This window comes from Oxyura jamaicensis, chromosome 7 (genome assembly GCF_011077185.1).
Source record: "Oxyura jamaicensis isolate SHBP4307 breed ruddy duck chromosome 7, BPBGC_Ojam_1.0, whole genome shotgun sequence".
Lineage (NCBI taxonomy): Eukaryota > Metazoa > Chordata > Aves > Anseriformes > Anatidae > Oxyura > Oxyura jamaicensis.
Window position 1 is genome coordinate 23915321 of NC_048899.1, and position 14886 is coordinate 23930206.

At 41.2% G+C, this 14886-nt stretch overlaps 1 protein-coding gene across 15 annotated transcripts in view; it reads right to left on the reverse strand.

The window, feature by feature from the left end:
• Positions 1–14886, reverse strand: part of KALRN (kalirin RhoGEF kinase) — a 497542-nt gene that overhangs the window by 149249 nt on the left and 333407 nt on the right. For 14 of the 15 annotated variants that reach the window (XM_035331506.1, XM_035331495.1, XM_035331496.1 and 11 more), the window contains 6 exons: positions 13486–13605; positions 10459–10677; positions 7017–7166; positions 5960–6074; positions 3242–3357; positions 2550–2672 (listed from right to left, as the gene is read on the reverse strand). In XM_035331506.1, the coding sequence (XP_035187397.1) occupies positions 2550–2672; positions 3242–3357; positions 5960–6074; positions 7017–7166; positions 10459–10677; positions 13486–13605 (843 nt within the window). The remainder of the gene's footprint in view (positions 1–2549; positions 2673–3241; positions 3358–5959; positions 6075–7016; positions 7167–10458; positions 10678–13485; positions 13606–14886) is intronic. The other variant, XM_035331499.1, reaches the window with a different exon arrangement.

Consider the following 14886-nt stretch of genomic DNA (forward strand, 5'->3'; position numbering starts at 1 on the left):
ACCTAGTTACTCTGAATCTGTATGTAGGTGGTTCTGCGGACCTGTGTAGACAGGTCATCAATACATCACAGACCGATCTGGGAAGCGAATTTGAATTGCTACTTTCTGCTTCAGAAACAAACAGAATTTAAATTCAAATTTCTCGTCCATTATAAAATCCCTGGTCAGTGTTGTAGCTCCAGTTGGAGCATTACACAGTAAAAGATGCCTGAACTCCAAAACGTACAATAAGCCCTCAAACCTTCCAGAGGTCTTATCTATTCTCTTAGGGCTCAGATTGCCCCTCAGCATGGTTTTCCGTTCTGAGGAATGTTGTGCAAATCTGGCACAAAGGGCTAGTCATAAATTTTAGCGTAGATTCCAAATCTGTCCCAGAAATTGAAGGTGCCTGAACCCTATGTTTAAACAGATTTAAGTGCAAAACGCTTCTAAAAAAGAGTTATCAGCCGTATGGATTGAACTCCAGCTGTAATGCACATGTTAGTCCTCAAAAGCAAAGGAGAATCAGTTGTACCCCTAGAGATGCTGGTGAGCTGTTTTCAGAGAAAGGGAGAACTCTCCCCTCTGCCAGAAGTGGTTCATGCTGTCAAGTACTTGACATTATCAGCAATCTGGCCAAAAAAAAAAAAAAGGACAAGCACTTGTCAAACCACTGTTTTCTTGAATTTAGTTTTATGTTTGAAACCTGCTAGAAATTACTGGCAAAATAAACTAACAGCAGAATCAAAGGCCATCTTAATACATTGAGTACTTAAGCAAGGCTAGGTATGGAGGAGTAAAAATCTGACTTTCTGTCATATTTAAAGGGTTTTTCATTCCCAAAAGCTACTGGTGTTTTTGCTGTCCAAACATTTGGTTTGGCCAGAAAGGAATTGGGATCAGGAAAGCTTTCAATTATAGTATAATTTGAGAATAACATCATCTGGGAGTGACTTGCATTTACCAGATTGCACATGGCCCTGGAAATATTCTAGGTCAGCAGCAGGATAGTGATTTAGTAGAGCCCCAGGGAGCAGGACTGGATGTGTCAGCATAAGGAATGGCCAGTAATGGTCAGAACAACAAGGTATAACTTAATTCTAGGCTAAATCATGAATAGAAATAGTTTGGAAACTTTGGGATGAATTGGGATTATTCTGATTACAAATTAAATGATAAATGGGAACAACGGCAGGACAGAAATTCTGTTAAAGGAATGTTGCATGGGTCCTGTTTGATTAATTTAGCTCCCATCCACTCTTCTTATCTCCTATTTTCACAAATGTGCAAACTCAGTGAAAAGGAAGGGGACACAAAGAACACGAAGCCTGTGAATCAAACCCATGCAAGCATGGACAACCCAATAAGGAATTTAAGGATTACAGATGATCAGTTTAAGGACACTGAAATGGAGATACATCATACCAAAGCCATGGTCATGCTGCAGTCTGACTTTGCAATTTAGATCCTTATCAATGACTGTTAATACCACTGTGGATTCATGGTCTGTGAATTACCTATGGTTTGAATTAATTTGTCTGAAGCAGATCCAATCACTATTCCCCTATAAACCCGACCAGACTTCTTAGAATTGCTCCATATAAATTAATAGATTCTTGGTAATGCAGCTTTGTATTAGAAAATGCTCACCCCAGAGTTTACAAACCCATTTATTTAAAGTATTTCGTTGGGATCAGTGGAACATTTCTAGTAAGATATATTACTGCCTGTGATCAGTCCAGCTGCAATGAATCAAACAAACTGTGGTTGTAATCACAGAATCGCAGAATAGTTGAGGTTGGAAGGGACCTCTGGAGGCCATCTGGTCCAACCCCCCTGCTCAAGTGGAGCCACCTAGAGCAACTTGCCCGGGATCACGTCCAAGTGGCTTTTGAAGATCTCCAAGGAGGAGACTCCACAACCTCTCTGGGCAGCCTGTGCAAGTGCTCTGTCACCTGCACAGCACAAAGCACTCCCTGATGTTCAGAGGGAACCTCCTGTGTTCCAGTATGTGCCCATTGCCTCTTCTCAATTCAAGAGAAGAGAATAAGTCAAGAATAAGTCTGGAAAGAGCCTGGCTCTGTCTTTATCGCGTCCTCTCTTCAGGTATTTATATACACTGATGAGATCCGCCCCCCAAGCCTCTTCTCCAGGCTAAGAAGAAGAAAAAGGGAATCCAAGATGATCATGGGTATATTCAGAAGCTGCAAATCAATTAGGAACTCTGTATCATTCTTGTATGATTTTCTGAGGATGGAATTTAGGTATATCTTGTTAGGTTGCTGTTCTGTGTATGCAAATGAACTTTCTCTTCATTCTGATCAGAGCAAAAATGCTCCATAATCAGTACAAGCCAAGGGGGAGAAAAACACATTTTTGTGCTTATGTCTGACTAAAAATGAAAGGTCACAATTCTCAAAGGACATTTATCTTCTGGGCTAGGAGCATCAGGAGGAAAATACAAAATCAAGAGAATGTGATTACAGAGATTTAAGACATTTAAAGAACCATAAATAATCAGACTAAGGTAGATGCCATAATTAGACTCATGTCATTTTTTTTTTTTTTACCTTTGCAGGTACTCTGAATTCCCCATATTCCTTCAGGAGTTCCTGAGTTTCCTCTGCTGATTCCCCTGTGGAGTTGTGAGTAGAGAGGTAATATTCGCCTGTTTCTTGGATCCAGTCTAAGGCCTGTGAATGTCAGAAACAACCAAAGGAATAACAAAACAAATAGTCTTTGTATTTCAAGAACTAATCCACTAACAAAAAAATCTGCCAAATAAAGTATATCAGAGCAATTGTGACATAATACTGTGTGTATTAATACACTTTCTAGGAACACATAAAAAGAACACAATAATTAAAGCAGATGGGAAAGGATACAAAAGGTGCTGTCTGTTTCCTAGGAGAAAAAGGAGTGTAGGGAATTCAACCTACATACAGAAAAGTCTTCACAGAGAGAAATCAGTTTTCTCATTCAATAAAAGCTCAATAAAACAACTTCGCTCTTATATTTATTTTCTAACAGAAGAACAAATCCTGAAATGAATATGACCTGGCAAAAATACTGAGTTTTGTTGCTGGACTTGGGAAGTCTTAGAAATTGTTTTTAAAATGTCTATTTGCCATGTATTCAAAAGTTACAGTTTTTAAATACAACTTAGGATTGCAATAGGAACCTCACATAGACACATGATGTGGATACAAGTGTTATTTACACACTTCCAGAACAGAAAGACAAACAGGGGTTGTTACACTACCTGCTTCGCACTACGCTCGAAGACAACGTACTGTTGGCACTGGTCTAATCGTCGCTTTTTCAGGGTCCAGAAGTGAAGGACCCGGTTCTCCCTCTGCAGCAACTCACTCAGAATGGCTGTAGGGCAAAGGAACGGCAGGATTAGTGGTTATAGGAATGCATAAAGAAATAAGCCATAAAAATCTGAATTTAATCACTCTGACTGGACCCAAGGACAGCCCCTGAGATTGTGCTTCCTAAAAAAAGGGAATGCTTTAAATAATAATAATAACAACAACAACAGTAATAATAATAAGATGCAGTTGCAGAGTTATCTGGTAAAGGAGGAGGTGCTAGAATGGAGTTGGGAATTTACCCCAGCAAATACATTGGTGTACCTGATTTCTTGTCCTTGTGTTCTCCTCTGTTGCTTATTTTAGAAGTCTGGCGCTAGCTGACACAGAAGAAGAGTTGCCTTTTTACTGTTTTGTTCTGGCCACAGGCTACCCAGCACTTGGCACCAAAGAATGCTGTCTTGAGCAGAACTCATCCTGATTAGATGTAATCAGACCTAAGCCTCCAGTCTGGCATATTGGTAAGGTTTTTGTACAGCTGTGCTTCCTGGGGACCCACAATAACTGCTGGGTTAGAACTTCGGGTTAGGGCCTGGTATTGATCCTCTAAACTCTTTTTCTGTGTGAAGGGGATGTGGCAGACACTGAGACTCAGGAACAGACCTGAAAGAGACTGGCTTCTCTTTGGGGTCTCGCATATACATGTTCTTTGAAACTTGTGGGTGATCAGCGAGACTATATCAACTTGATGAAGGGGTTTGATTTAATTCAAAAATTAAAGGGGGGTGGGGGGGGGGGGCACCAAAAAGAAGATCACACCCACAGAAATTGCAAGACATTTACACTCCATCACTGACACAGAGCTCAGTTAAAGCTGTTTTCCAATGAAACCACACTAAATCCCATGTGGCTGTCAGCCCTGCAGCTCATGTCAGGCACTCCTGGGTATGGCACCGCAATCCCTTCCCATAGCATCAAAGCGTGGCATCCACTAGAGGGGGCTTAGGCACACGCAGCCTGAGCAGCAGTCACACTATTCTGTATTAAAACAAACTCCCGTTTGTCAATCCCTTACGGTGAGTTATGATCATTGACTTCACCCAGTAAAATAATCTCTCTTACCTAAAGTCCTTTCTGAGCCTTGATTCATCCACTGCTTATGTATCCACTCCACTGGTAGAAAGCAGATTTGGATACATCCCTTCCCATTTACAAGTCTGACACTTGTTATGATCAAAAAAATTGTGATTCTTAAGTTAATTTTAACATGTAGCCCAGGCCCTGCTGGAGACAGCAGGAATTTTGTCTGAATGACAAAATTAACTGGGAGCTTCTCATGGGTGTTCAGATCAGGCTCTGAATAACCAGTTTATGCCAAATGAAACTAATTTTGTTCTATATTAATGACTTTGCTTTAGAAGCACAATAAATGTTCTACTAACTAGTGCTTTTGTTCTGAACTAAAGTGTCTACTTCAAAGATTTTTTTTTTGTGGACAGACTCACCAAGCAAGAGAATTACACATTTTACTTAGAAAAAGACTAACATATGAGCTGATTTATAAATGTGTGAGTAATTTCAAACAAACTCAGGGAGGAAAACTCACAAACCTATATCAGGTGTATATTTAGGGACTCACTGAATCAAGGTTTAAGCAATTTTCCCAAGATTTTCAACTGTAGGGAACAAATGTCCACAACACACAAAAAACATTTGACACACAGTAGCAGGGAAAATGGATCAAAGCCAGATTAACACTGCAGAACTGGTATCAACAGAAAGAAGTAAAAATAATCTTTTCAGATGCACCATTTTCACCTTCTGTGTATAACCAAGGCTCTTATCCCTCCCACAGACATAATGGCTGCACTGCTATGGCTGTCTCTTTCTGCAGTTTGCAAGCCAGCCAATAATAATTAAAAAATGCCTTAGTTCTGTAGATTCACTTTGATTATTGTTATCAGTACCTTGCAGCATTGCTAGCCACAGGTTGACAAGTGATTAATTAAGCAGAGAAGTGGAAACATTTCAAACATTTCAGATGTATCGTATGATTGCAAACTGCTCTTCTGACCAAAGGAAAACAATTACAGACAGATATTTTTGCTGGTGACTGTTTGATGTGGCAGGGACAAAAACTGCAGATCCACCCTAGGACCAAGCAAGCTTGGACTTTTTTTTTTTTTTTTTTTTTTTTTTTTTTTTTTTTTCTGCCAGTGCTCAAGTGGGATGCATCTAGACCTTGTGTCTGATATGTGCTTATTTGTTTATGCATTTTTAGATATTAAGACAAAACAGTGTATGATCATCTCAGCTGACTACCTGCGTAGTGGGCAATGGCACAGTGTCACTCCCACGGACTCCCCTGACAATGGAAGCCAGAGAGAGCCCAACTTTCAAACCCTTTCCTTTACTTCCCACTATCACTTGCAATAGCAGAGCTCTGCATAAGAGCTTAGCAGAGCAGGGATCACCTTCTGAGAGGCCTCACTACCACTGATAACGGTGTCAGGCATATTCGTCATTTCAGTGAAAGCAGACAGCAAAACTTAAGGTGCCTTCTGAGACAGCACAAACTTCAGGATGACAACAGCTCAGAACTTAGCAAGGGAGGAAGATGGATGCAAGGAAAACCTGTGATGTTGTCATTGCATCGATGTACCAACCTTTCACTTGCTGCTCAGGCCCCCTGGTATGGCTTGCTACTCCAGGCATGCTAACATTGTTCCTGTGGATGTACTTGAGGAATACCTCAGCATTTCTTCGTGCCAGAGTGCAGGCCTAAGAAAAACAGCCCCCACCAAGAAGAGTTAGTAAAGATAAACAAAGAAAGCAAAAGGGACTTAAGGGAACTTATTTTGCAAGAAGTCTTCTTTCATGTGGAAACATGGGGGCTTCAGTTAAGAGTCAACAAACCCAGCTAATAAACTAACAACCTCATGAATGTATTAAAATACGTGAGTCATTTTGAATTCAGTGCCTGATTTTACATCTTAAGGCAAATTAATGACAATAATCAAGCAACTGGTTGCAAAGAGCTAGTACCTCACATACATTTGCAATCTAACCAATCCTAACCCTCTCTCAAGAAGAGTATTCATTGCTTCCAAAAGCGTGCAATCTACAGGCATCGGTTCTTCAGCCATGCCTGTCAGACTAGTTTCATGTTGTACGCCAGTTTTAGTAGAGGTGGGAGGCTGGCGGTCAGCTGACTTGTCAGCCTGTCAACTCTGCAATTTTTAGCAAGCAACACCTGGAAGGCAGGAGGAAATCTCAGTCTCCATCCCAGTGCTGTGCTGCAGAGTCACAGTGGCTTCAGTTGTTAGCAGTTTTTCAGGTATTGGCTTGGAGGACAGAGTCTGAAATTCAGTACGGTTTGTATAAGCCAGCACCAAAATACCATATAACTCTTGTCATTTATAACTCTCCTTGTATGCAATTTTGAGAATAAATACTTTGAACTACCATAACAACTAGCATCCTCCATGTGCAATGCAAACATCACCTAATTAGTCCTGATGACATCTCCTGGAGACACACATTGATGATAATGCTTATCACTCCTATTATATCTGTGTGAAATTAGCCTAGGGCTTATACAGAGAGCCAGTATCTGAACTGGAATTACACCTCAGAGTCTTCTCTTAAACTTACCAACAGTGCCCTAAATTGACTACCTAATGGGGAGTTTTTTTCTGATTTATTACACGATTAAAATAAGACCTTGAGAAAAGCCTCCTTCTGCTCCAGATGTTTGCTGATCAGCGGGATGACATGGTCTATCTCAGCTGCTGGTCCAAGTTTATCTCGACCTCCACACCAGTCTTCATCCCGTCTGTATTCTTGCTCCAGGCTCTCTAATACGCTGCACACCTGAAGCATGCCCAGAGCACAACTTAGTTATCCACAATCATAATGAGGAGGAACATATTCAGAAAAAGTCTAAAAACCAAAAGCCTTTCAAACCCAAATATTTTAGACTGTGGGCCATGGCATGGAGGATAACCAGGTATGAAAAAGGCCCTGGACAGAATGATCTATTAGTTATTTTTGCCCACAGGGATCTCTACTGTTTGGGATGCAATTCATCTGGTTTAAGGGTGATAAATCCTTCTCCTCTTCCAACGCATAGCAGGGGAGAAGCTCAAAAGGCATAACCAAGGCAGGGGTCAGTCTGGCCCCTGTGGATCATTCAGGAAACAATCCCTATACCAGAAGGGTGCTTTAGATGTGTTTAAATCCCACTGAAGTCAAGGGAATTAGCACATACTTAAAGAAAAACACATGCTTAAATACTTTCCTGAAATAAGTTCTGAAGCTGGAACTAATTCTCTTCAGCTGCATGTTAGCTGTTCCCTATACAGCTTTTGTAAAGACTTATGGATACCAAAAGACATTAAATCAGTGTCTCAGCGTAGGTGGATGCAGGTGTTCCACTGCATAGGGCTTACAGAAGGATCTTCTATCTTGGTTAAATAATAGGAATAAGGCAAATAAACCAGCACAGTCTGAAAATTGTGTGTGCAGCAACCTTGGACAAGTTTGAGTCTTTTGCATTGCAGATCCTGAGAATGACTCTCAGTGCCCTGTGCAGACACTGAAAAAACTGTGAAAGTTTTCCTGACCATTAGGGACTTTCCTCTTCTTTCCTAGAGGACTGTTCCTCCACACTCCACTACTGAGTTTACTGAGACCCAGTCAGTTACTGCTGGGGTTCCAGCTAACCATGTTCACCCGTTTCTTGCTCACTTCGGCAATCTTTATATGAACAACGATATAATTCAGAGGACCCCATGTGCTTAAGAGCATAGTTTAGAAGGCTCCAGAACCACTCAATCCTCCCCACTATTGTAGGTCATTTTCATAAAACTCCATTCATGAACACATCAAAATCAATTTTAAGACTGGTGAACTAAGGTTAACTGATTGACTTATCTTGCTGCCAGGCATTTGACAATCTGAAATCAATTCCTTGCTTGGATGGAAACCAGCCCTCAAACACTTGCTCACCCTCAAACACTTGCTGGAGAGCAAATGCCCCACATGTTATTTAGGCACAGAAAAGCATTTCTATTTTATTTGTTGGTTCTTGAGAACTTTGGTACTCTATTGGGGTTTGGTGACTTAAAAACAATGAAAGTAGACAGACCGCCTTGGGTCCACATCTTTGCAGAAAGATGGTTCCTGCACATGCAGGTTTCACCTCCCTGTTAAGTTAAGAGGATGAGGGAAATTATCAGGAAGCAGGCTGTCAATGAAGTCAGAGAGAAACTGGACTATTTGAAAGCCAGGGCTCCACCAGTTATACCACAAACATAGTGAACTGGGGAAGACAGGCGTGAAGAAGTTTGGCTGGTTGTGACAGGCTCTCTGGCCACCCTTATAGCTGCTTTTTGTAGATACGTGGAGAACTCAGGATCCAATAAATTACTCAATCCTCCGTCATGCAGCCAGGGACCAGACCGCTAAGGGCTGTAGATCAGTCCTGCAGCCTGAGAGAATGACAGACTGCTTGCAGCACCAAGTTCATGAGCATTAAAGACTGAATGATCTTTGCTCCAAACATTTGCTGCAGAGACACCACTCATGAATGAACTGGTGGGCATTGAAGTATGCTTGTCTATCACTTGGAGAAAGGAAGAGAGACTGAATTGATAAGTAACTAGCTATGCGTATTTTGGCCAGCACATTTGACTGTCTAAAGCACTAATGAATCCCTTAATGGCTTCCATTTCTCACAGTCCTCCACCAACAGTAATTCTTTCCAATCCTGAGTGCATCAGGGACTGTAAATCTGTAAACCCTTCACAGGGAAGGACATTCATTATAAGGAATTAATTTATTTTAAACAACCTTAAAAATGCATTACACAATGACAACACAAAGTGGCCCAAGGATTATCTACAGCCTCGATGTTAAGGAAAAATTATCTCGGTCCATAATGACATGTTAAGCTGTGCTAAAAAACTTTCCAAGCCTGTTGTCTAATAGAGGAACTAACTGTGTGGTGATAACAATAGAAATTTTAACGGAAATCATTGCTGCTTTTCATAAAACCACAGGTTCCTACAGCTAACACAAGCTGCCTGGCTGCAGTAAATTACATCACACGAGGCCATTCGAATATCCATAGCATGACACTAATTCTCGCCACCAGCTATAGTGAAGCTGCACCTGTTTATGCAAGAGATGAATGATCCTGTTGTACCTGCAGCCAACTGGATGTGGTTTATAGTTCATGGATTCCTGGAACGAGGTACAGTTGTGTCAACATATAATGGTTACTGCCATAATTACCTGTGCTGCAGATGGATTTCAGAGAAATTGCTTTGTATCTTGGCATCTTTTTTGGCATGGTGGTGTTTTACTACTATTGAAAACACTGGCTAGTGCTGCTCACAAAATAATAAGTAATTAATGGCAAGCAGTTCTCAAATAAATGCAGATTTATATTCCTCAAAATGAACTCTGGTGTAATGAAGACTTGAAAATGAGATGACAGGATTTCAGAAATTTTTCCCTTTGGGAAAGAGACAATTAAAAAAAGCTCAAAAATTATATTGTTTCCATACAGTTTCAATAAGAAACTTCAAGATGAAAGTTCCTGCGTAATTCAAACTGCCTGTCTGAAATACATTTGTGGCCAGTTCAACCTTTAGTTTCCCTGTGTGGCTGAGTATTGCTATGCCACTGGATAAAACATCCTTTTGGTTAATTTTGTTAATGCTGTACAATCCCTTGCTGGTAAAAGACTCTCCGCACTTGGGGTCTGAGTAAAAAACTCACATGAACCACTGCTGTCATGGGGTCGAGTGCAATCACATTGGTGTTTGTTAGCTGGGTGGCACCTGAGGACACACATGGATGGGTTCTATTCTGGTGACAGAAAGCTTTGTTTGCGCTTTGTGTGTGGATGGAGACATGCAAACATGTCAAAAGGCAAAAGGCAACTTTTTGGGGCAAGCAGGGTGGACCAAAGCCCCACACTTCCTATTTCGGGGATTACTCAAGGAAAAGGGAGCATATATTTGGAACAGTTCAATGTCCTAAAGGAGCAGAGAGACTGCACCACTGATCTTTCTGAGACCTTCACACAACACACTGGAAAATAAATGCAAGACTGTAAGCAATTGCCATGAAACGGACACAGCATTGTTCAGCTCACCTGCTCAGAGGTTTTATAAAAGGCCACCGAAGCATTGACAAGCTTGAGCCTGTCCTCCATCTTCAGCATCAGCTGTTGCCAGTGCAGGGCCACCTTTTCAGCACATTCTCTGATGGCATCGGCATCATAATGCCCAGCCTGCAGCAGCACTTCGGCTTTCTGCTGGACCTGCAGGGCACTCTGGTGTGTCTTCTGTAAGGAAGTGGCATGAAACAGGGACTGTGTATGAGGGGAGGAAAGAGAGGTTGTACAGATGTGCCAGATTTATGGTAGAAAGGTGGAGTGAGGCGTGAGCATGGAGATGTGAGAGAGTGAAACATTTTCAGTTATCTCCAGTTAACAGTTATTTTCCGCAAAGCATTTTAGTTTCAGTTATTCACGCACATTTACAACGTTACTACAGCTTGGGACAAGCCAGCACTGGCCACCATGGGTTAGCTCCCCTGCACAGCTACTGCCCCTTGGGCAAGGGTGAGAGTCCTGGTAGATCCCTTGTGGCAGCCCCAGTGCAGGCAGCTACCAGGCTGAGCTCCCAGCCTGCCTGCACTCAGTGCTGACTGCATCCCACACAGTCTGCAGGCACAAAGAGTTGGCAAACTACAGGCCTAATCACCCCGATTTGACTCCTGCCAGGCAGTTTGCTGGCACCAGCAGCTTTCCTCACGTACACAATTGTCCTGTCTGCAGGATACAAAGCGTCAAGCCAGGAAACATGAGGATGCCTTACAGGGAACACTGCTGCACCACATAAATTAAAGATTATTAGGAATGGCTTTCATCAACAAATGTCAAAAATACTATTTGGGCTATGAGGACAGAAAAAAACTTCCCCATTATGATAATGTTTCTTTAGCCACATATATACATATATTTAACAGCATGAACACAGATATCAGTTCAAATAAGATAGGTTTCAGACAGTTCAATCTCTTTGAACTTATATTGTGCTACCTTTAAGGGCAGATCTCGGAGGGGGGTCAAGCTATTTTCCACACCTTTCCCCAGTTGGCTCAGTTGCAGGCAGGACTGATATATCTGCCCCATTCCCCAGCCTGCATCAGTGCCTCTCAGTTAACCAAACGGTGGTTACACCTTCCTTTGTAGGTTACTGAGGGGAAAATAGCCCCTGGCCCTTCCCAGCTCCCAAGTAATTGTGTTCAGGTTTAGCCCAATATTTGATTTTAATCTTCTGAACAGAAGCCCTAAAATCTCCCAAAGACTCCTCTGTTCTGCATCCCATTTGTAATGGCTGCTGACAAATTCTCATGTGATACATTTATTATCTAATCCTTGAACCTGGAAAGAAGCTTGAAATCATCTGGTAATACATTGATGAATAATGTAATGTAGAGAAAGCTATTAGGAAAAAAAAAAAAAAAAAAAAAAAAAAAGGATTAATACTTGGCAGAAACATTTAGGAAGATGTTCAAGAACAACTGGTTAAATTTAAGATCCAGCTGCTTTACTGATGTTAGAGTCATAATACTTGTTTTAAATAGACTTTAAAGGACTTTAACTGAAAATCAATTCCACATCTAGCGTGCCTTTAGAGGACTGTCTGCCCTGAGTGCTTTGCTGATCTCTTCCCCATACTGAGCTTTAAACACTTTAAATATTTAATCTAGTGTTTTCTCCCTTTGAAAACTTATTTTCCCGGTACTGTGGTGTAACCCTCTTCTCCCCCTGTGATTTGCATTTACCACCAAATACAAGCACTTGCTCAATGGCAGCAAGCTGTGATAACACAGCTGGTGGGTGTCTTGTCCCTCACCGCTGCCTGGTGATGGCTGCCAAGATGTGGTCAGCACGGCTCGGTACCAGCCAGCTCATACAGAATTGATAGAAAACTTCTTTCTGTTCCCTTAGGAGCTACAGCAGCTGCTCCTTCCTTACTGTGAGTGGAGCTGGATCAAAACAGGTCATTTACTAAGATTTAAACTCTATACTTACTAGCCACATTATAATGTATACTGACTGCTTTGAAGTTTATCAGAAGACATAAAGACAGCTTTTTCTCCCTAAGCTGGGCATCTTTTAAAAATCTCCATTATAGGAATATTATTCTCATAGTTCAAAGTTTTTTTTTTTATTATTTCTTTTTTCTTTTTCCCCAAACTTATATAAACCACAGAAAGTGACTTGCCAGCCTGTTCTTTGCTTTGTAAAAAGGTAACAATTAACACGGAAAACTGGGGAAGCATATACACCTTGATAAGCAGGAACAGGAGAAAGCAATGTACCTCCTTACACATAACTGGAGCGAGCACACCCTGTGAGCGTAGGATGTGTTCATAATAGCAAGGGTGCATAAAGAACTGAGCCAAACCATGAGTTCTGAAGTCCTCTACTCAGGGGATTTGATAACTTTCCACTTATTATCCAAAGCACAGAAGCTCAGAGGATGTGCTATTACTCCTGCCATGTCCTGACACCATGAGGGAGGCAAATGCTTTTGCTCACTATTGGTTTTCATGAGCCACGTCAAAGATGTGCTGCTCCAGGGCAAGCAGGGGCACGAGGTCAGTTCAGCAGGCAATTCTTAAGAATCAGCCCTCTTGCTTAAAGCAAATGTGTTTGAGAATGTGGGTTTGAATGAATATTTCCTCTACCACCACCAACAGAGCTGCTGAATCAAACAAAGATTGCAAGTGAGAGCATCATCCAGAATCAAAGATATTCATAAATGAACGATCTGAAATGATCTGACTTCATGAACTTTTACCATTTTCAGATCACTTTGTGAATTTTAATCTTATTGTTTTTTACCAAATAAATTATCAGGAGATGTTTGAGTGCCATTTCATGAATGTAAAGGCTGATATTTGACAGCAGAAGAATTAGCTGCAGATGATAAATAATTTATCTCACTATTAAGCTCCAGCTGCTTTATGAGTTTAATGGTAGGTTGACTTTCTAAAATTTTTATTCCTTCCCCTCCTTCAAGCAAGCAACAACTGACGCCCAAGAGATAACCTTTGCATGCTGTTCAGCTGGGATGAAGAAACAAAGTTAATCTATTTGTGTTACCTCTATGGCCAGCTGAAATTGTTCATGCTCTCGCTGGAGCTGCTCAGCTTCAGAGAGGGAGCTTGCATTGACAAGGCTTGCGTTCAGCATTGATTCACCATTCCGGATCCAGCCAAGCACCTGCAAAGAAAGGATGTGCTTAAAGGATGCTTCCATACAAAGTTTTCTGTAGCCAGCTATTAAACAAATGGCTCAGCCTAACTAACAGAAAGGTACTTTGCCCAGTGGGGTCTCAGGCTGAATGAGTGAGCAGAAAGAAATCCTAGGATAAGGACTCAATGACAGAAATTGTCAGAGGGAAAGATCTTACTGCAGAAGCTACTGATTAAGGAATCAAATCCCCAAATATTTATGTGGATATTCAGATGGCAAAGAGCTTTCATTTCAAAGGTCTGCTCACAAAAATGAATATTCTCCTGTGCAAATACCTCAGGGAAAAGCCACAAAGTATAATAAGGGATATTTGAAATTAAACCTAAAGATCTCTCTTTTTTGAATTTCCACCTGGAATTATGGACCTTGCTGGGTCATGCTGCAGCTCCCTTTGTGCTTGTGTTTCTTTCATGCAAAAGTCAGAGCTTGGGGGTAAGGAGAAGATGCAGTTGGTTTCATCTGGCATGTAGTTAAGATGCAGTTGGAGTTTCTGTGTGCATGCAGGGCTAGGAAGAAACTCCATGTCTTGCATTTTATATTTAGTCAAGAGGCTGTACTTCAGGGATGTTCAGATTATTTGTAGACATGCAATGCATGCTGTTATGACTACAGAATCAAATGCTAAATGTAGGTAATTAATCTATCAAGCTCTTATTTATTCAAACAGCGACACTTTCTACTATTTTAAGACATATTTTTGGAAGATTAGCAACCCACATGCATGTGCAAGTTCTCTGCTGTGCTGGCTCAAAGCCTATTTTCTACCTGTGTGGGTGTCAAATTATTCCAACAAAGCCAGCAAGTTGCTGAATTCAATTCACAGATGCACAGGAAATCCTGACTGCCCAGGCACTGCCCTAAATTTAGCTTGTGATTTACAAAGCTCCCAAATTGACTTTGCTGCAATATTCTACTCAGCGATTTCCCTTTTGTGCCATCATTTTCACCAAGTGATCCATTAAATTGTCTGAAAGAAACAGGGATTTTCTGTTGTTTTGTTTTTTATCCCTGCATCAAGTGTCACCCTACTTGTAGCCATTCAGTTCCCTGTGGGGTAGGAAAATGAGTTTTCCCTAGCACAAAGAAAGAGGAAACATTTACACATGTATCTGACCCTAATTTGTAGGAAATTACATCCGCTCAGTACAACAGTGTGGGAGATTTCATTTGTCACCTTTCTGTCTTTCATCAGCAGGTATTATGTATCCTGTGGAAAATGCAAAGATTTAAAGGAAAAGAAATCGGGTT